Source organism: Diachasma alloeum, unplaced genomic scaffold (assembly GCF_001412515.2).
Source record: "Diachasma alloeum isolate Michigan unplaced genomic scaffold, Dall2.0 Dall_scaffold_00294, whole genome shotgun sequence".
Lineage (NCBI taxonomy): Eukaryota > Metazoa > Arthropoda > Insecta > Hymenoptera > Braconidae > Diachasma > Diachasma alloeum.
The window spans coordinates 1031231-1052212 of NW_021680433.1; the positions used below are offsets into that span (position 1 = coordinate 1031231).

General features: G+C 37.3%; 5 protein-coding genes across 7 annotated transcripts; 2 read left to right on the top strand and 3 right to left on the bottom strand.

Moving 5' to 3' along the window:
• Positions 1–1367: 1367 nt before the first annotated feature.
• Positions 1368–6067, top strand: LOC107039196. 2 transcript variants are annotated; one of them, XM_015258694.2, is made up of 5 exons: positions 1368–1536; positions 2247–2452; positions 3047–3187; positions 4285–4431; positions 5445–6067. In XM_015258694.2, exons 2-5 carry the CDS (start codon positions 2405–2407, stop codon positions 5589–5591), a joined length of 483 nt encoding a protein of 160 aa, XP_015114180.1. In that variant the 5' UTR covers positions 1368–1536; positions 2247–2404; the 3' UTR covers positions 5592–6067. The 2 variants fall into 2 exon arrangements, with proteins under 2 accessions (XP_015114180.1, XP_015114181.1); XM_015258695.2 differs by lacking the exon at positions 1368–1536 and adding an exon at positions 1670–1684.
• LOC107039195 (aspartate aminotransferase, mitochondrial) lies at positions 5918–12716 on the bottom strand. The gene is made up of 7 exons (XM_015258693.1): positions 12438–12716; positions 10758–10914; positions 10552–10680; positions 10046–10267; positions 9222–9378; positions 6614–7029; positions 5918–6480 (listed from the first exon to the last, which is right to left on the bottom strand). Exons 1-7 carry the CDS (start codon positions 12527–12529, stop codon positions 6358–6360), a joined length of 1296 nt encoding a protein of 431 aa, XP_015114179.1. The 5' UTR covers positions 12530–12716; the 3' UTR covers positions 5918–6357.
• Positions 12717–14029: 1313 nt separating this feature from the next.
• On the top strand, positions 14030–15571 carry LOC107039139. The gene is made up of 3 exons (XM_015258610.2): positions 14030–14148; positions 14924–15094; positions 15169–15571. The coding sequence occupies exons 1-3, from the start codon at positions 14095–14097 to the stop codon at positions 15352–15354; spliced, it is 411 nt and encodes a 136-aa protein (XP_015114096.1). The 5' UTR covers positions 14030–14094; the 3' UTR covers positions 15355–15571.
• LOC107039138 (tetraspanin-7) lies at positions 15418–18274 on the bottom strand. The gene is made up of 5 exons (XM_015258609.2): positions 18096–18274; positions 17810–17998; positions 16579–16749; positions 16374–16505; positions 15418–16144 (listed from the first exon to the last, which is right to left on the bottom strand). Exons 1-5 carry the CDS (start codon positions 18171–18173, stop codon positions 15989–15991), a joined length of 726 nt encoding a protein of 241 aa, XP_015114095.1. The 5' UTR covers positions 18174–18274; the 3' UTR covers positions 15418–15988.
• Positions 18275–18694: 420 nt separating this feature from the next.
• On the bottom strand, positions 18695–20054 carry LOC107039153. Of its 2 annotated transcripts, XM_015258627.2 has the most exons (2): positions 19269–20054; positions 19064–19200 (listed from the first exon to the last, which is right to left on the bottom strand). In XM_015258627.2, exons 1-2 carry the CDS (start codon positions 19992–19994, stop codon positions 19147–19149), a joined length of 780 nt encoding a protein of 259 aa, XP_015114113.1. In that variant the 5' UTR covers positions 19995–20054; the 3' UTR covers positions 19064–19146. The 2 variants fall into 2 exon arrangements, with proteins under 2 accessions (XP_015114112.1, XP_015114113.1); XM_015258626.1 differs by having other exon boundaries at positions 18695–20054.
• Between the last annotated feature and the right edge of the window lie 928 nt (positions 20055–20982).

A 20982-nucleotide genomic window follows, 5' to 3' on the forward strand; every position in this document is an offset into this window, starting at 1 on the left:
AAAACATTTTTTCACGAGTTACGAACAATATTTTTCATCACAATGTGGCGGAAATTGGACTGTTAAGCACGCGGAGCGTGCCGAAAAATTCACTTTTCGTCACAGCGTGATGAAAAATTTATTATGCGTCAGGATAAAATTTTTCAAACGTAAAATAAAATTTGATCATCATATATTAATTTTTACTAAATGTCGGGATAGAAATGAGGAAACGATNCAATAGTATATTTCGTAACGAGTGCAAAAAAGTGTTTTTTGGCGAGTGGGAGGTTTATATCACGAGCCGAAGGCGAGTGATATAATCCCAGGAGCTAAAAAACATTTTTTCACGAGTTACGAACAATATTTTTCATCACAATGTGGCGGAAATTGGACTGTTAGGCACGCGGAGCGTGCCGAAAAGTTCACTTTTCGTCACAGCGTGATGAAAAGAATATTTCCTATTCTAAAAAGAACCTACACTTAGAGTCGATAACTATCGATATCTCGCAAGTCTGTCACGCTTATTCCTCATTGGTTCACAGTCGTCTTAGGCGGCAAATTTAATTCAGGATTCATTCAATTTTGAGATTTCCAATTATTATTGTTGCAATTACAGCGCGCTGTAGCGCGTGTTCGGTCTCGTTTTATACTACATGAAGAAAATATCCAGTATTTTAAAAAATTTCTTCTGGAAATTGAACTTACACCTGTCGCCGAGCATAAGCGCGCGTCCTTTCCCAGTAATAAAAAATACTATCAAGGTAAGGAAGCAAAATTACCCACAAAGAAAAACAGTTGATAAGTTCGACTCGAAGTTTTCTATTACTCATACAGAGTAACAATCGATAAAACATGATGATAAGTAGTCCAAGGGAAAATAATTTGCATCAGTTTGAAGGTGAATTTCAAAAGCATAACTGGTGCTTTCCCGTTGCAATTCAAGTCGCATCATGAAACTGATGGTACTGAGTCTCATTAATATCGTGGCTCTTGCTGCTGTAAGTAATCTCCACCTTCGTGATAGTTCAATTTTTTTCACTTTAAAATTCACAAATATTTATTTTTCCTGTATTCTTTTTGTGTCTCATTGCAAGTGAAATGGAAATAATATAAATTGAATTTTTGTCATTTCCATTGCATTCTTGTATTTGAATTGTACTATGATTATTATCATGATCATCTCTCTATCTTAGCTAGCCCCACACACAACGGTACATTGAGAGATAAGCAAACACGTTGCCAAATAAGTCTTGTTTGGGGCAACAAAATCGCTAGTTGAAAATTGTCAAAAAGGAATTTGTTTGGTTCGAATTTGAAAGTCTCAAACATGGATAATTGTTCTGCTTTCGACAGCAACGAAATATTTGGCTCCAGAGGCGGATAATTCACATCAGACGGTGCCTTTTCAGGATGAAAATATCTAATAACAGAGCTCAAAGTGTTTTTACTACGAGACATTCTACTGGCAGAATTTATTGTTTGGAAGGGTAAAAAGTGTCGCGCGCATCTGGTTAGATTTTGATGCGCACGATGGGTATAATTTAATAGAATTGGGTGAGTAAAAATTATTCTATGAATTTTGTAATAATTACCAGGATAACTATAATTTTTATAATTCACATAGATATTATTTGTCTTTGTCTATATACATTTTGACAAATGTGTAGACAATTTTTGGTTCCTTCGGCGAAAATTACCATAGGTAAGGGTAAAATTTATTTTACATATGATAAATTTTATTATTTAACATCTATTCTTGTCGAACTTCCGGATATAAGCAGACGAAAAATTTCAATAATACACGTTTATCCTTCTGGAAGGGTAATTTTTACCAAAATTTTTTCTCCGTGTACTCAACATTCTTCGATGTCACTCCAGCCATCGATATTCTTCCATCTTTCGTCAAGTAGTCGCTGAATTGAGATGTCAATTTCTCCGCGTGAAGATTGAATGGAACAATAATTGGGGAAATTAATCTTCATAATTTTTAGTGAATGAAATTTTCAGTCGCTCTGTCAAATTTCTCAAGTGAATGTTTTTCTTCAATGAAACTAAAGAAATTGATGACGCACCGCAGGTGCCCTGATAAATGCGCATTTCAGGAGAATTTTCTCAGCTGCAAGACATAATCATGCAACAATAGCCCTTGTTATTTATTTAGCTTGACATTTTTGTTACAAATATCCTCGACAATTTTTATTCCTCCAATAATTTCGTTCAACATTGGGTATTTCCAAACGATAAGAAGCGCTCTTTCTTCCAAGGTGGACTACCCGTTCGTAATCACGCAATGCCATCAGAGGACTCGTCATATAATAGCTAATGTAAAGAAGCCAGCGCGACGTTCATCGAAACCACTTCCAAAAGAGACAATCGTCCAAGAAGTACCTGGTATTCTGCCCGCTGCAAGTCTCATCTCATCATGAAGCTGATCGTATTTCTGTTCATCAATTTCGTGGCTTACGCCGCTGTACGTACACGTATGAAAAAATTCAATAGAAAACCCAGCGAATTCGCTAGAAAATTCTATAGGAATTCTATGGGGTTTCCATAGGATTTCAACTGGAATTCCATTGAAAAATTCTATTTGTTTTTTGCGCTGAGTCTATTGGATACTCGATAAGAAAAAGTCGATAGATTTCGAATTTCTGTTTGAATTTTTCTTAGATTTTTTTTATTAGAATTATTGGGCACAAATTTTCCAAGTTTTTTCCGTTGGATTTTGTTTGGTTTGCAGAATCCGAGTGGAAAATTGATGCCCAAACATTCTTATTAGAAAAAATCTCAAGGGAAAAATTCAAACAGAAATTCGAAATCTATTGACTTTTTCTTATCGAGTACCCAATAGAATCAGCGCAAAAACAAATAAAATCTTTCAATAGAATTCCAATAGAAATCCTATAGAAACCCCATAGAACGCCTATAAAATTCCGATAGAATTTTCTAGCGAATTCGCTAGGTTTTCTATTGAATTTTTTCATGCGTATAATCCCATCGTCGACACTCAATCCCTAGTTTTAAAGAATTATTGTTTTTAATCTTGAAAATTATGGAACAATTTCAGAGCGAGCAGTATGCCTATTCGGCAAACCTCGAGAAGGTGACGAAGCAAGCGAATCCATGGATGATAGTTGATACCTACGGTGATAGTTCGGTAGAGGAAGTCGTGATCCCGGAGGAAATCACCGATGATGATGGTTTAACGGTAATTTATCTACTGTACACGCACGAAATAATTTCATAGAAAAACTCAGTATACTCGATGGAAAATTCTATTAGTTTTTGTGCCGATTGTAGTGAAGAATTGAAGGTTTTCTGCGCGTCTGTTTTTTAATCGAAAATGTCGAATAGGAACTATCTCTCTATATTATAAAAATCCAAATCGACTTCTGGTGATGAAAATTTGGTACACGAAATTAAGACTCCAAAAAAAGGTCACAAGGGTCAAAATAAGGGGCGTGAGGGTCAGAATAAGGGTCTCGAGGGTCAATATAACGGTCGTGAGAGCCAAATAAAGGGCATGAGGGTCAAAATAAGGGTCATGAGGGTCAGAATGAGGGTCACGAGGGACAAAATCAGGGCACATGGATCAAAATAAGGGTCATGAGGGACAGAATAAGGGTCTTGAGCGTCAAAATAAGAGCCACAAGGGCAGAATAAGGGTCACGAGGGTCAGATTAAGGCTCAGGATAAGAATCACATGGGTCATATGGATCAGATTAGAGGTTATAAGGGTCAGATTAAGGGTCCAAATAAGGGTAACAAGGATTAGATTAAAGGTATAAATAAGGGTCACAAGGGTCAGAGTAAATGTGCAAATAAGGGTCATGGGGGTCAAAAACCAAGGGTCGCCAGAGTCAAAATAAGGGCCGCGAAGGTTATAATGAGGGTCAGATTAAGGGTCCAAATAAGTGTCAGAAAGATCAGATGAAGGATCACAAAAGTCAGATTAAGGGTCTAAATAAAGGTCCTGGAGGTCAGAAATTAAGGGTCACGAGGGTCAAAATAAGGGTCACGGGGGTTTAATGAGGGCCACGAGGGTCACATTAAGGGTCGCAAGTGTCAGAATAAGTATCACGGGGTTCATATGGGGGTTGGCAAGCGGAGCGAGCAGGGAACCCCCTAGTTTTATAGTAAAAATGGAAAATTTATGTCGTCGAATTTCTGAAGACAAAAATTTCAATCAATTGTTTAGACAAATTAAAATCTACTGATTTTTTCCATGAAATATTTTTTATATTTTGTGGCATTTTCGTGATGTTTCTTTCATTCTATCATCATTCTACACTTATGATTGAATAGATTGAGTATTCAATCAAGGATGAATCCGATAATGTGGTGGCTGAAGGCAGTGGCCCCCTCTGCAGTGAGCCCGACTCCATGGATGAGCTGATGGGATCCCTCCTAGGACAATTTCTGGATGTGGATCTAGAATGTCCCATATCAAAGGTAATGTTTCAATTCCCCTCAACATCACCGCCATTTAAAGGGAGACCGCGGGGAAATTTGAAAGTCTCGGCTCGACCTTAAGAGCCATTGGATGACTTTCGATATATGAAGGAATATATAAAAAAGTGAGAAAAATTTCGGACCCAAACCGTTTTGCCCCGTATATCCACTAAAAACGTCGTTTTTCACGTTTTTAGCTTAGAAATGCCCCTTGCACGACAGTTTTCATCCGATTTCAACTTTTTTTTTTTTTTAATGTTCGCTATACTCCAACGAACAAACCCTAGTATCCGTTTTGCTTTATATTTATCAGATCATGAGAAAATGAAGTTTTTTCGTTTCTATTTTTTTTCCTCTCTTTAGCAAATGCTAAAATTAGTTGTTTTTCGTTATTCCACGTTGTAATCATACGTAATCGAAATATTATTTTAAAAAATGGGCGGAAAACAACGAATTTTAGCTTTTGCTAATAAGAGGAAAAAAATGAAAACTAAAGAAAAACATTTTCTCATGATCTAATAAATATAAAGCAAAACGGATACTTGAGTTTATTCGTTGGAGTATAGCGAACATTTCAACAACAAAAAATTGAAATCGGATGAAAACTGTGGTCCAAGGAGCATTTTTAATCTAAAAACGTGAAAAATGACGTTTTTGGTGGATATATGGGGCAAAACGGTTCGGGTTCGAAATTTTTCTCGCTTTTTTATATATCCCTTCATATATCAAAAGTCATCCAATAGCTCTGAAGGCCGAGCCGCGACTTTCAAATTTCACCGCGGTCTCCCCTTAAAGGAAAGTATGAACATAACTACAATTTTGAAGATTAAAATCCGAAGTTTATTCTAAACGAAAGTCAATGTTAATAGAAATATTTTGATTGACATTATACTCAATCAGTAGTCTAGTATTATTGATGATAATGGAAATTAGCTTTTTGAATGTATTTGAAATTTTCAATTGATTTGAAATTTTAATTGAATATTTCCATAGCTGATACTGTTTTTTTACAGCAAAAAGGTAAAAGGGTCGCTACTTACCAAACTGGACCGATTGAACTGGCCGAAGACCCCGGCTCGGGCCAACTCTTCTCTGATATTTCCATCAAGAAGGGCGACCAGGCGATTGTAACTGTATCCGTCTATGGCAGAACAAAGTAATCCTTCGTACATCTGATAATTATTTCGTCGTGTTTTATTGGGCAAGGATCTAGGAATTTTAATTGCAATGGAACTGAAATTGAATGAGTAAAAATAATGAATAGAGAATATGGAAAGTATTCCAACTATTGATTTAATTCTCTGATTATCTACTGATCCTCCTCTGATTTTATGACATAGAATTCGCGGATTTATGAATTATCTGGAGATAGAATACATAAAAATTCTGCATGCTCTCATGCAATTGAGTATTGACTGTTGTTTCAATTTATCAATGATATGTATTTGGCGTTAATGCGAAAGGACTGAGAAATGAATAATAATTCTTCATCACGATTGTACATTTATTCTCTGTCTTCTCATAAACTTTATGAACTTGGAAACAGTATCCATGGAATACATTTGAGCATCTCCTCAAAATAACATGATTACTCGCAACAATCACTTCAATATCTGCAATAAACTGATTCATAATACGTATTTTTGCTATCTTCACATTCGACAATTTCTGGTAAAAAAATTTAGACAGTTTCATCTCGTACGTGTCGATAGGGTCAACACTGGGCACTGCCTGCAGTGCATTTCAAAAATACAGTGTGAGTAAATGCTTGTGATATCGACGTGTAGTTATTACAAAGGTAGATCCTCTGCATCATCTTCTCTAGGTACTTGGTTTTCATTACTGGTTGTTGATTGGTTGCTTGCTTCTGGGACTAATGCCCGTTCTATACATGAGTAGTTGGATGAGTCCATGGGGCATTCATATTTATTTCGTTACTTCATGAATTGCGTGGGCCAGATACTCAACATTCTTCGATGTCACACCAGCCATCGATATTCTTCCATCTTTCGTCAAGTAGACGCTGAATTGAGATGTCAATTTCTCCACCTGAAGATTGAATGAAAAAATAATTGGGAAAATTAATCTTCATGATTTTTAGTGAATGAAATTTTCAGTCACTCTGTCAAATGTCCCAAGTGAGTGTTTTCCTTCAATGAAACTAAATAAATTGATGACTAACCTCAGGTGCCTTTAGTCCAGTGAAACAGAACATTCCGATCTGATCAGTGATGTGGGACCAGTCCCTGGTGCTGCCGTTTTTCTTCAGATTCTCCCGCAACTTGGTCCTCACCCCGATGATTCTGTCGGCCATGCCCTTGACGTCCCCCAGCCACTGCTGCTTCAACTGCTGGTCACTCAGGATCTCGTTGACTATTCGGGCGCCACTTATGGGGGGATTCGAGTACATCGGCCTGATGAGGATCTTTATCTGGGACATGGCGCGCGCTGCCTCGTCGCCACTGGAGCCGATCAAGCTGAAGGCACCCACTCGCTCACCGTAGAGACCCATGTTCTTGGCGAAGGACTGGGCCAGCAGAATGTTGTGGCCTTCCTTCACGAAGAGACGCACTGCTGCCGCATCCCTAGCTACGTCGCCTGTAATTATTTATAATTTGTGAGATAATTGCGGTCACTATTCAATACCAATTAAGCATCTAGTATTTTTGCAATTTCATTTTCAATTTTAAGGGTGCCAAGTGAATTTGAAAAAAGTTTCAAAACAAATTTTTTCTTTCCCTCCATCATTGGAGAAATATGTATTCATCCATCCGACGAAATTTCAAACCCGCAACCGGAACTAGACATCGAGAAAATAAATGCGGAAAATCCTCTATTTCGCGTGACGAACCTCGAGAAAGCATGAAATATCTCTCTTATTCACCCCGGTACCCCATTGTTTTTTATCACCATCACATTGAACACATCATTCCCCATATCTTCAAATTTTTTCAAATTTTTCTTGAGTTCCTAGGGGGTTGAAACGTTCAATTTAATCAAAACTCCATAAGAGGCCGTGTAAAAGACTGATTTTGTTTATTTAATTTCTCGATATCCATAAGTTCTAAAATTTTAAAATTGTCACCGATGTTCACCATCTGTCTAATACTATTAATTAGAAAAATTCAGTAGTGAAGCGGTAAACCGAGTTAAGTCGATTTTGACTATTAGCCAGTTTTAGCTGAATATCTCGAAATCTAAGAGAGATAGCAAAATTTTTCTCATGACTTTTTTTATAGCGCTCTATTGGCTCTACAAAAAAGGTAATGACAAAAATCTTTCTATCTCTTTTAGATTCCGAGATATTCGTCAAAAACTAGCCAATAGTAAAAAACGACTTAACCCGGTTTACCGCTTCGCTACTGAATTATAACTTTCTTGGTGAATGTCAATTTTCAAGGTCATCGCCAAATTCACTTGGCACCCTTAAAGCAGAAAGTGAAAGTATTGATGCAAAATTCGTAGCTTGATTGTTTTTTTTTTATTTTGATATTCTGAAATGATCTCCAATTGATGACAATCTGTCATTTGACGCTGTGAGGATTGTCCTGACACTGAGATTTAATTTGTCGTTTAGGTTTAGCATAATTAATTTTAGGAGAGTAAGAGAATGTCTATTAATTACAAGATTGGAAAGAGGTTTTGATAATTGGGGATTTATCTTGGAAACTATTTGAGATGGAGAAAAATGTCTTGACTTTTTCTCAATCAAAGAGCTTGAAAAATCGAACTCCAGTTCTGAATTAATTCTCAATTGCTCATAAAAATTGCATTCTTTCCTCTAATCTATTTCGTTAGGGATAACCTTAGGCCTAGGAACAAGGATAATCTTCGCTTAAGATCCTAGATTACACAAATCTTTGTTTTATATCCCTTTTTAAGGCCCGGGTGTACTGTCTTTCGAATGATATCTGGATTTTTTTAATCTTTCGTAATCCAAAATTGTCAATTGAGTGGTACATCATGTAAAAATTCCCAAAAATTATAATAGAATGATAAAAAAAATAGAAAAAATTCTGAACTTTTTCAAAGAGCGTTTTTAATTGAGATTCAGAATGAGTTGAAAAAAGTGGAAATTAGAAATATCTGATTCGCTGTGGCAAATTATCTATCAGCTGTCATTTTCCATGGTGGATAACAAAACTCTAACTCCTCATGGGAAGTAACAGCTAGGTATCTCAATTTTCAAAACAGTGGTATGTAGTCATCTGCCATTTTTATGTGATGAAAGTGTGATTAAAAAATTCTCCAAAATATTACAACTTTTTTCAAAGAGCCTTTTCCGTAATAAATGTCGCTGTGCAATGTGGGAAAAGATTTACGAAATCAGTCTTTGTCACCGTAAATCAGATACATTTTTCAATTTCTTATTATTCAACTTATTCTGAATATAAATTAAAAATGATCTTTAAAAAAATTAAGAATTTTTTGTACTTTTTTTTGACTATTCATTCATAGTTTTTCAAAATTTCTGATGATGCAGGACTTAATTAACAATTTCAGATGACGAAAGATGAAAAAAAACATCGAGATAACGTTCGAAAGATAGTAGTGGATGCTTTATGGAACAACTTAACTCTTGTGTCATGAAGCAATCATTTAGGGTAAAATAATATAATCCTAGCTGTAAAAAGTTATGGTAGAAACGTGACATTAAATTGTATGTTCCTTAGATTGTTTATTGTTACTGTTATTATTTCCAAAAATAAATGAAAGAATAAAAAGTACAATGAACCACTAGCTTCAGTATGCGCCATTGATCCAATAATTCCCTAGAAGAGTCAACTCACCAGAGGCAAATCCTTGATACGCCATATCAAAGAAAGGAAAGAGATTCTTCTTCTTGATTAGTGCCGACAGTTCAGCCCATTGTTCTGGCTTTGGATCGACACCCGTGGGATTGTGGGCACAAGCGTGAAGAAGAATAATAGATCTCTCCGGGATTTTCTGCAATTAAACTCACCCAGATAATGTAGAAAACAAAAATACACTGAGAGAAAAACGACAAATTTGTCAAACAAGTTTAACTTGTGCCAAGAAAATAGTTTTTTGAAAATTATCAAAAAAGCATTTTTTTTTTGTGCCAAACATGCAGAGAGTTCGCCGGAATGAAAAATTTTTGTCGCAAAAGCAGATTTAGTAGTTCAAAAAAAATTGCATTCTCTGTACACGCAAGAAATGTTATTTCTAGCACGACTCCTTCGTTATTCGATACTCCCATACGTATTTTGCTCCCGAAAAATCTTTGTTTTATGCGAAACAAGGGATAGTAGTTTTTCGTTTCGGATGTCTAATAATCACAGACAAGAAATGAACCCAAATGAAACAGTAATGATGATATGATAGTAATCTTGTAACTTAAGGATAAATTTTCCTCGGTATGAGATATTTTCATCCTGAAAGAGCACCGTCTGGCGTGAATTATCCGCCTCTTGTGCCAAATATTTCGTTGCTGTCGAAAGCAGAAGAATTATTCGTGTTTGAGACTTTCAACTAGCGATTTTGTTGGCCCAAACAGGACTTGTTTGACAACGTGTTTGTTTTTCTATCAGTGTAGAGAGAAAAATTTCTTATCTCTAACGTCACAAACTACAGATTACGTCCAAGTACTCACAGAAATGTCCTCCATCACCCCCTTGAAGTCAAGGCCACAAGTGCTGGGGTCATAGTAACGATAGGATTTAACACTGAGTCCAGCTAATTTGAACAGAGGTGTGTGATTGCCCCAGGATGGAGATGGCAGGTAAATTTCCTTGTTTCCAGGGAAAAATTTGTTCAGGAAAAATGCACCGATGCAGAGGGATCCTGTGCCTGATATTCCCTGCACTGTGGCATTCTAAAAATATCATTAGAAAAAACCCACACATTGTTTTTAAGAGCATTCAAATCGTTTGAGACAATTAAAAAACGCTTATTCTCAAATTTTTTAAATCGTATCAACTTGATCCGACGAATATCTCGAGAGGGAAGACTTATATCGAAATTTGTCATCAGACATTTTTTGTGGGAAATTCAATTCTCTAGAAAAAATGTCTTATAACATTTTCTCGTAAAGTCCCTCCTCAAGGAGATATTTTGAAATTACCGACGGGGTGAAAGAGGAATAATCGAAAAAAATACCCATTTGTTAGCTACAACGTCACTCCCATCTCCAAGGGCTAGATTAATACTATTTGCACAGAAATCAGGATTTCCGGAGATCGGGGAGTACTCCTTATCGAGCCCCTTAGCCCTCAGCTTCTCCTCAGCCTGAAAAAATCAACAAAATCTTTAAAAAAAAAAATCCTGAAAGTGCTGAATTTAATTAATTACACAACTGTTTTGACCTTGATCACACTGGGGAGCACAAAGGGTTTCCCATTGTCGTCTCTGTATGCCCCGACCCCCAGGTTAATTTTCTTGGGATTGTTATCACGTTTGAAGGCCTCTGTCACACCCAGGATTGCGTCTGGGGGGCCCATCTCGACGTGCGACCACCATGAGCTGTTAATTTAACAATTACAGTCACAAATGAAGGGAAATTAAACACAAAAAATTGAGAATTTTTTTTTACGAAAAAAAATGAGAACGTCAACTATTTTTTTTTTAAACATCAGAAAGATTAAATCTTTACGATGATGACTAAATAATAATAATAATAATAATAATAATGATAATAATTGAAACAATTATTAATTGAAATTTAATTTCTCTCTAAATTCTAATTCTCTTAAAATTTTTTGATGATGATCATCATCATTAATAATTGAAATATGAGACGATTGTTGATATTTAGTAAATTATCACTTAATTGGAAAAATACGTCATAAAAAATTGAAGAAATCTAGGTGAACATAATCGAATTGAATTTTTAGAGTTTCACTTTTTGAAAATTTGACTGTAAGTAGAGGTAATTGAACAACAAGGGATAATTGATAATGAAGGAAGGATCTAGAACTGCTTGTGGGAGAAGAGAACCCCTCGTGAATAAGTAATTAAGTTCAATAAAAAATTTAACTGAAAATTTAACGAATTCCTTGAGATTACGGTTCTGAAACGAGTAAATGGGGAGAAAAATTGAAATAAAGTGAGTTTGTAAAAATTTTTGGTATAAATAATTGAAAATCATAGCAATCATGGGGAGTATATCACAAAAACTTGGAATTGAGTTTAAAACTGAATTTCTAAACAGAATAAGACAATAATTCAATCGAATTTTCAGGGTTTTATTAGTAATTACGCCTGAATATTCAAAATAATTGAAGATTGAGGGGTGATTGTTAATTTTAAAAAATATTTAGAACTCCATGGGCCAAAATAAGGGATAAAAACAAAAAGTTAAGTGCACAAACTAATTTTGAAAAGATAAAAAACCACAAATTCAATGAATTTATTAAATTTTCGTTCTTAAATAATTCTAAATAATTATCAAAAATACAACCCACAAACTCCTAAACGAGTTCAACAATAAAAATTAGACGAGAAAAACCCCGAAATCAATTAAATTTTCAGGGTTTCATCTTTTAAATAACTGAATAACAGAAAGTAATTTTTAATTAACTAAGTATTTACAAAGAATTTTACAAATATTTACAATGTCATGTGTAGAAATGAACGACAAAAACACAAATTGAGTCCCACAAAAAAAATTAAAAATTAAAGAATCACAAATTCGATGAATTTATCGAAATTTTCGTTCTCAAATAATTCAAAATAATTAATTGACGAGGGGTGAGTAGTAATTAACAATCAAAAATACAACCCAAAAACTCCAAAACGATTTTAACAATACAAATTACACAAAAAATACCGAAATTAAATTTTCAGGTTTTCATCGTTTAAAACTCGAGAATAACTAAAAATAACTGAATAACAAAAAGTAATTGTTAATTATAAACAACGATAACAAAAAAATGAGTTCAACAAATAAAAAAAAAATGAAAACCACAAATTCAAACAACAAATTCTCCGAGATTTCAGCTCTCGACCAATTGAATAATGAGGTTAATTGTTAATTAATAGAGTACCTAGAACGACTCGTGACAATTGTTGCAGCTCCATGTCCCCGTGCTCGGAGCAAGCCCCCCGTTGTCACCACAAATCTTCTGCACTGCGCCATTTTCAAGCTTAAAAATTAATTTAACAATCCTAAATAATCAATTTGAGTCACAAGGTCTCCTGGGAATTGTTATAATGGATTAAGAACGTGTGAGTAGAACTCCCCCGGTCTCAGCTGCTCCAAAAACGAACACGACTGACACCGTCACGCGTACTCAACGCAACACTCACTCATTCCATTTCCTACACCGCCATTTTCATGGCCTGGAGGGGGGATTGAATGATTAAAGCCTAGAGGTTATCGTCATTTTTAGACTGATGATGAGATCGTTCCAAGATTTTTCTGCTACACAAATCATCCCAAAAGTTGATTGAAAAAAAAAATATAATAATTATTTTATACTAATCGCTATCCAAGAATGTTTATTGATTTATTTATTTATTCACTTACTCATTTATTTATTTATTTGCTTATTCAAATCAAAACTTCCGAAGCCAATTACAAGACCTATAAAAATAGAATAGAAAGAATTTATTTTAAAAAAAGACATAATTTTTTTTATAAACATTATCCAAGAATGTTTATTTCTTTATTTATTCATTTATTTGTTTTTTTATTCAAGTCAAAACAGTCGAGGCCAATTACAAGACTCCGGATCGCGTTGCCGCCGCGCAATAGTGCCAGCGCGCCGTTCGCTGGACTTGCATCCGCGATATCTCTGCAAGCATGACAGCTATGAGAAAATGTTGTAAAACAAAATATGTCCACTTTTTGATAAGAAACATTTTTTGTTTGAAACATTTTCCCCTATAGCCAACCGTTTCCACGATATTCCGTTTTAAACAATTAAATTGTTATAAACAAAGAGACTGCCCACGATTTCGCACAAACGATCATCATATTCGCAATCAGCGACCTCGAATACATAGAATCCAGTAATAAAATCTAATGGACATCTCAATGTACACAGAAGTACCCCTAGCGTATGGACTATGAAGCGAAGAGTTCTTAACAAAACACAACGCACCTTGTCCAATTGTTCGGAATCATTTCACCCCCATATGACCGTCACGACCCTCATGATCCCTGTGACCCTCATGACACTTATTTCGGTCCTTATGATCCTTACGATCATTTTCGACCCTCGTGACCTTTATTACCCTTATGAACCGTGAAAATTTTTGCGTTGTCCTAATTTACAAAATTATTACATAGAGAGATATCAGAGAAATTCAATGCAGTCTGTTCTGATCGTCATTTGAACGGGGTCAATTAAAGAGAAAATGATCAGATTCAGATTCGGGCCACCTAAACTTAATTTTAAGTCTAATTTTAACTTTCTCCAACCATTAGTAAAGAAGTAAATTCTTCTTTCAATGAAATATCAGTAGTTAAATAATAACGAAAAGCACGGGTAGGAAGTTTACAGGAAGCCCAAGGGCCATTAAGACTATATGAATGATAACGAAACGTTGAAGTTTACATAACAATACGAAACACACACGGAAATGAAGCTACAAAATTATGGCATTATGGAAGAATTGCATGTGCCTTCTTGGGGGCATATTCGGATCGCTGTCCAGTAGGCGCTATCAGTCGAAAAAAAAAATTCTCAACTAAACACGATGCACTTTTTTAATACGTTCGTAATAATGTTCTGTCTGTGGGTAGACGTCCAGGTGAGTACTCCCATTGGAACAAATACAACCCCGGTTGAACGGCAGATTCTCAAATGAATATATTGTCTAAATTGATAATTCACTGTTGAGTCACTATTAAATGTCTTTGATAAATGTCTATCGATAATTGCTGTAACGATTAAATCTAACCCAAATGATGAGGAACTGTACACGTTGAGAGACGCGTCGACACGCGCCTTCCGTTGATCCTACTCTAATGTTTCGATAATTCACTGCTGATGTACATAATTCGTTGAGAAACTATAATACTTGTTAATTCACTAAATCTACGTTGATTTGACTCTAATTTTGATATTCTATAACAGTTCTACTGAGTGGATGAACTGAACTAATAACTGAGTTGATAATCTATTACATGGCTGTTGAACTGCCGAGCGATTGCTCTAACTGACTGACTATGTCGTACTACTACCTTTCCGGGTGATTCGCTGACTCTTGACTGTTGACCCGAAGGGCTCGATTGATTTCGAAGATTACCGATTTAATTCCCCGCTGAACTGATAGAATGATGACTATGTTTCAAACAGACTTTTTTTGTACAGCAAATTGAGGGCTGCAAAAAAGGTCGTGACAAAAATTTTGCTATCTCCCTTAGATTCCGAGATATTCGTTAAAAACTAGATAGTAGTCGAAGTCGACTTGAACCGTTGTATCACTTCGCTATTGATTTGGTTCATCGAATCCGCTTACTTCATGGGCGGGCTTGTCTACATTATTTCAATCCTCTCCTTTTCATTTGTGTTTTGCACCTTAGTTGACTTATCGAAGGGACCAATATGTCACAAACGGATTCAAAGAGTGGTGGGAAAAACGTTCGGAAGGCACGGTTGATCTATGTGATATGACTGCAAGAGGTGAAGGTGAAACCTGGGGCGAGCTCGTACGAGAAGCTATAGGAATGGAAGACGGATGTCCAGTGGACAAGGTGATAGCTCAAATTTCAATCATCGATCGAATTAAATTTTCATCGAAATGTTGAGATTAATTTTATTTTCACAGGGAAAAGTGAAGGTCGATAAATTCATACTATCAGGTGGACGTTGCAGACCATTAGAAGCTGTCTCCGAAAACTGGTCCACAAAACACAAAATTAATCTCAATCTGATAGATGAAGATGGCAATAAATTACTTACGGGAGGAATCGCTACGAAGTTGATAGATGATGGTGCGTGGATGTATCACTGAAATATTTCCTCGAGCTTGATGTCTCTCACGATTAAAATATCTAATTAAAACCATACCAAATAATTCACAGTTAAATTTCTTTTATTATATAATATATATTTAGATAATATACACCGAGATAGTAAAAGCTAATTATCCATAACCATAAATATAATATCTATAGAATATATTAATAATTTATCAAGACAAATTTTATTCAACAAGAATATAATTATATCAATATAACAGAATCCTTTCGTTCAATCGAGGCATTCCCAGTCAATGAAAAGATTCTTCACGTCTCACTGAATTCTGAACAAATGGAATTGCTCCGAATATTTAAAAAAACGCGTTGCGCGTTGTATTCAGGGATAATTGCCCCGCGTAAACATGGAAGAGGTCCAAAAAGACAGGAAGAATAAATTTTCAAAACGATAAAAATCACAATAGGTAAAGAAAAATCGTCGTTGCAAAGTCATGAAGACATTTAAATTGGAGTATTAAATTTCAATCAATATTGACGTTGTGAGTATGAGGACGTAATAATAGACATTGATATTGAGAGTCCAGAAGTCCTTCAATTCCCATCGCCCCCTTGCATTTTATCTTCTCAATGTTGGATAAATGTTAATCAGTAACCCCCACTCCGGCCTCTCTATGCCACCTGTTCATACTTCGCTTTGTTGATATTACTCGCGAGACAGCAAGCGAGGAAAACGCCAACTAGCGGGAAAAAGGCGACACCGACGGCACCTCCCGCCACTAGACCGATATTGGAGTTGATGAAGTCAATCACACGATTGTAACAGCCCTGGGATTATTTTAATCATATTAGCGAGTCACGTTAGTTTTGGGTCATAATTAACAGATGATTATCTCGATAATGAGTGACTGTACGAGAAAATATCAGAAGATCTTTTATGGAGAGGGAGAAATTTCTCACAGAAAAGGTCTTACGATGATTTCTCTTGAAGCCAATCGTTACGGAGATAATCAGTGACTAAAAATTGGCTTGTAATTGGATATTTTGGAGTCTGTACCTCGGTGTAAATATCACTGGAGAGAGTGGGGTCGCAAAGATCTTCATTGATCTTGCAACAGGACTTGGGAATGTCCTTCGGTGGCTTCAGGTCCACCCAATCGTTGGAACCTCGGTTACCGCAGCAATGGAGCTGCTCGCGGTGGAAAATAACATGATGAGAAAAATAAACATTTCCAAAGACCTTTGGATTCCGCATTACTCACCGCCGTTTGCATGGCGTCAACGCGAGTTTGCGTATTAGCATCAGTGCCATAACGAGCGAGACTCTGGTTCAATCCCTGGTCGAAGCCGTCTGTTAGGCAGGTACGATATGTGTAGATGGAAGCTCCTGCTGCCAATTCCAAGAGAGCTATCACTGCTAAGAAGGCTCCATACTAAGGAGGATATTATGGCTTAGTGATTACCCAATAATCTCGGTAATGAGTGGGTTTACGGGAAAATGCTAGAAAATATTTTCGATGGGAAATTTTCCGCTCTTTTAAAAAGGTCATATAATGTTTTCTTCTAAACTCGATAGTTTGTGAGATCTAGAATGTTGAACTATTGTAAACGAAAGAAATTTTTTTTTGTTTTGTTTTTTTTTTTTGTATGAAAAGCTGTATAAACTTATTGGTTTTGTGGTAAATACAAAACAATACAAAAATTAACAAAGCTATCGCATTCGATTCAAAATAAGGAACTTGCATGAATTTTTTTCAATTTTCTAATCTCAAGGTTGGGACCTGAATAATTCACTTTTCATTCACAAACGTTTGAAATATTGCTCATTAATTAATAATTAATTGTTGAAAGTTGAAGATTTCAAACGCTTTGAAATCGCGAATGAAGTCATACAGACAGTCGAGCGCTGGACCAATCATGGAATGGCTCGAACCGACCTAACCAAGTCTTGAGGTGCGCCTCGGCGAATGGAGGACAACTCCCCACTCTCTTCTTTGTCGACCAATGAAGCGTTACCTGACCGTCTTCGTGACGTCATGACCGAAAAATTCGCCTCGAAAACGACTGATTTTCAATTAATTATCCTAAGACATCTATAACAGCTGTATAAATCTGTAGGTTTCGCGCTTAAATAAAAAAAAAAAAATAAGACATCTATTTCTATCAAATCGTAGACGGCCTGTCTACGCTAATCATCCAATTATCTCGGTAACGAGTGGGTCTATGAAAAAATACCATAAAATACTTTCGATGGGAAATATTCTGCTCTTCGAAAAAGGTCTTATAATGTGTTCTCCTAAATCCACTAGTTTTCGAGATTTTTCATTCACTTTCAAGTTTGACCAGACAATTGACCCAGATGTTCACCCCAATCATCATTAAATTCTCGCCACGACCCGACTAATTTGCCCCAAGGGACTACCTTCCCTTCAAGCAAACGAGTCGAGTAAACAAACCCCCCGATGACGCAACAAACAAATCAATATCCCTCACCACGTATAACAACGCTGGATGTCCTTTTGCTGTGCAGCAACAGGCGAGGGTCGCGATGAAGGCAACGAATGCCCCGAGACATGCCAACCCCAGAAGAGCAGTTCCACTGCCTTCAACACTCATATCAACGTAATCGCGCAGCTGCATCCGCAGCCATATCCCCGCAACTAGCATTATCATTCCACTGCACTGGAAGCCATATTGATAACTTGATTATCATAATCAGAGAATTCATAACACCGCGGAAGCACACGAGGGCAATCCTTGATTGATTGGATGGACTCACCCAAAATACGAAATTAAACAGCATCAGCAGAGTCGTCATGCAGGCCATGGCGGCTATCGTCTCAAATCTCTTTCCCATGATGATATTTTACAATTGATAATGCGTTTTGCTGATTCAAAACCCTCCAGGAAGGTTCCACTACGACTGAACACTACGGTATACCCGCGAATAATCGATTTCGCGCACAAAAGCTAGTGTTGCCTGCGTGGCCCTGGAAACTGGCGCATGCGTTGCTCCAGGCCGGAGTGATGGACAATACAAGATTAATCTAATGAGCATCGTATTACAGAATAAGACGACGTCCTCGAGAGGCTGCCAACAATTTTTTTCAAATTCATCAATTTGGAGGTGATGATGCAATGAATGAAGTTTTCAAACCCATTGTGAGGTCGCTTTGACATTTGTGTATTCAAAGCCTAGACCGCTATTATCTCCGTAAAAAATGGCTGTAGAGGAAAACGTCAAAAGAAATTTTTTGTGGGAAATTTTGTCAGCTACAAAAAGTTTTCGTAATGTTTTCTTCTAAAACCATTCGTTCTCGGAATAATCGACGGTTTCAAAGTAATTGGGAGATCTTTTCAATAATTAACGAGTCAAAATGAGAATTTATCAGTTTTATAATGGTTTTCACAAAGTGGAATACATTGCTATTAGATAATTGTGATTATCTGACGTCAGGTATGGATTCATAATGAGGATCGATCCAGAGTATATCAATAAACGAATTATTAGTTAATTAATTGAAATATAAAAGTAGATTTGAACGATGACGTGCGATTATCTCAGTAAGGGATGGTGCTAGGAAAAAACATCACAGGCCTTTTTTGTAGTAAAATTTGTCATCTACAAAAAAGGTTCTACAGTGTGTTCTCCTCCACCCACCCCCTTTCGAGATATTTCGATAATTAATGACTGAAATGATACATCTAAAATTTACCACTTGAGGATAACGACGAATTATTTAACTTTTACAACTCGATTATGTGAAGACGCAACTGCAGGATCAACATAGCTCGACGTATAAGTGAGGAGGACCCCGGGCCAGGAGACATTACCCTCCCCACAGACCATCGGTCGTTGGACAACCTTCGGCGATCGTTTCGTCCTAAAATTCAGAATCCTCGTCATGGTCTGCTGAGGTTTCAATTCCACTGACGATTTGCTTCTACTTACGGAGGTCGGGGCATTATTGTTCCTCTGATCCTCGCGATCGTCTTCGTAATCGATAACCTTTCGGTTAACGTCGAGACAATTTTCCCCCGTCTCTAACTTGCTGAGATCAACAACGGGCCAGACGTTCTTATTATTGTCCCCATCCTCCGAAGAATGTTGGTCCAGATAGTCCCAACGAACTTGGCCGTTGGGCATCACCACCATCTGTCGGTCGGTGGCGAAACCCCTCGAGGCCACTGAATTATTCACCACTCGCACGTCCCACTCGACCTTCTCGTCATCCGAGCACCGATCGCCATCTTGTTTACACCCGACATTTTCTCGACTCTTGCTTCTCCTGATGTCTCCAATGGTCTTGAAGTAGATACTGTGGTCGTACCGATAAGTCTCCAAGCACGTACTATCCAATTTACTGTTGGACTGGTAATTAAAGGTCCCGCAACAGTTGATTCGCCTCGATTCGTCCGGAGATCTAGTCTTCATCCTCTCGGAGCGTCTCAGCGACTCAAATTCCGCGGGGATGTATCGATCCTCGTCGTCATCCAACACTTCTCCGAAGGTCAGTCGACCCCTCGAGAACTTGTGGGACCTGAGGCGATTGTAACCACGTGCCAGGGCTGCCCATCGCTCTATCCTCTGGAGGAGATACTCACTCTCTTCACTCCACCACTCGAATAATCCTTTTTGGATCTGTACACCTTCTTCAGACATCGCGGTAACTACCATCGTTGGACTGACTTCTTTTCCTTTTTAGGTTGACTGCAGGAAGGAAAATGCGGTGACCGGTCGGCGATAACGAGTGCAACCGGGAATGGATGAGGACGTTTTTTATAAGAAAAGAGGTGGAAGCAGCAGAAATGCGAATGCCTTTTACGGATTCGCGGAGCGGGCGTTGTGACCATGACCCCCCAGTGCCGTTTTCTATTATGAAAGACGATGCAGGAGGGTGTTGTGTGAGAGATTAGAATTATTATGTCGTTGACAATTGTTTAAGTTGGCTTTTATGTAATGTGGATTGTATTTGTATGCAATAAAATGGCTTTCGGAAGAGGCGAAATGAGAAGGGTTTCGCGGCATTCTCCAATCTGAGCTGTACCATACATTGCATTGGCAGTAATTTCTTATAATTAACAGAAAGTAACAAACTAATGGGTATGAATTAGAACAAATTCCTCATCTTTCAACATTTCTATAATTCTGCGATACTATTTCGGCCTATTTCCACCTTAAGGGTNTTAGAATTTAGAGAGAAAAAATTTCCGCTTCACCCAGCCGGGAATCGAACCCGGGTCTCCCAGATACGCGCCGGGCACTCTTACCGACTAAGCTACCGGGAACCACAGAAATTCACTCTCAAATTCACCTCAAACACCGCCTAACCTCCTTTAGGCATTAAAGAATTCTAAGAGAATTAGAATTTAGAGAGAAAAAATTTCCGCTTCACCCAGCCGGGAATCGAACCCGGGTCTCCCAGATACGCGCCGGGCACTCTTACCGACTAAGCTACCGGGAACCACAGAAATTCACTCTCAAATTCACCTCAAACACCGCCTAACCTCCTTTAGGCATTAAAGAATTCTAGAAATTCACTCTCAAATTCACAAAAAATTTCCGCTTCACCCAGCCGGGAATCGAACCCGGGTCTCCCAGATACGCGCCGGGCACTCTTACCGACTAAGCTACCGGGAACCACAGAAATTCACTCTCAAATTCA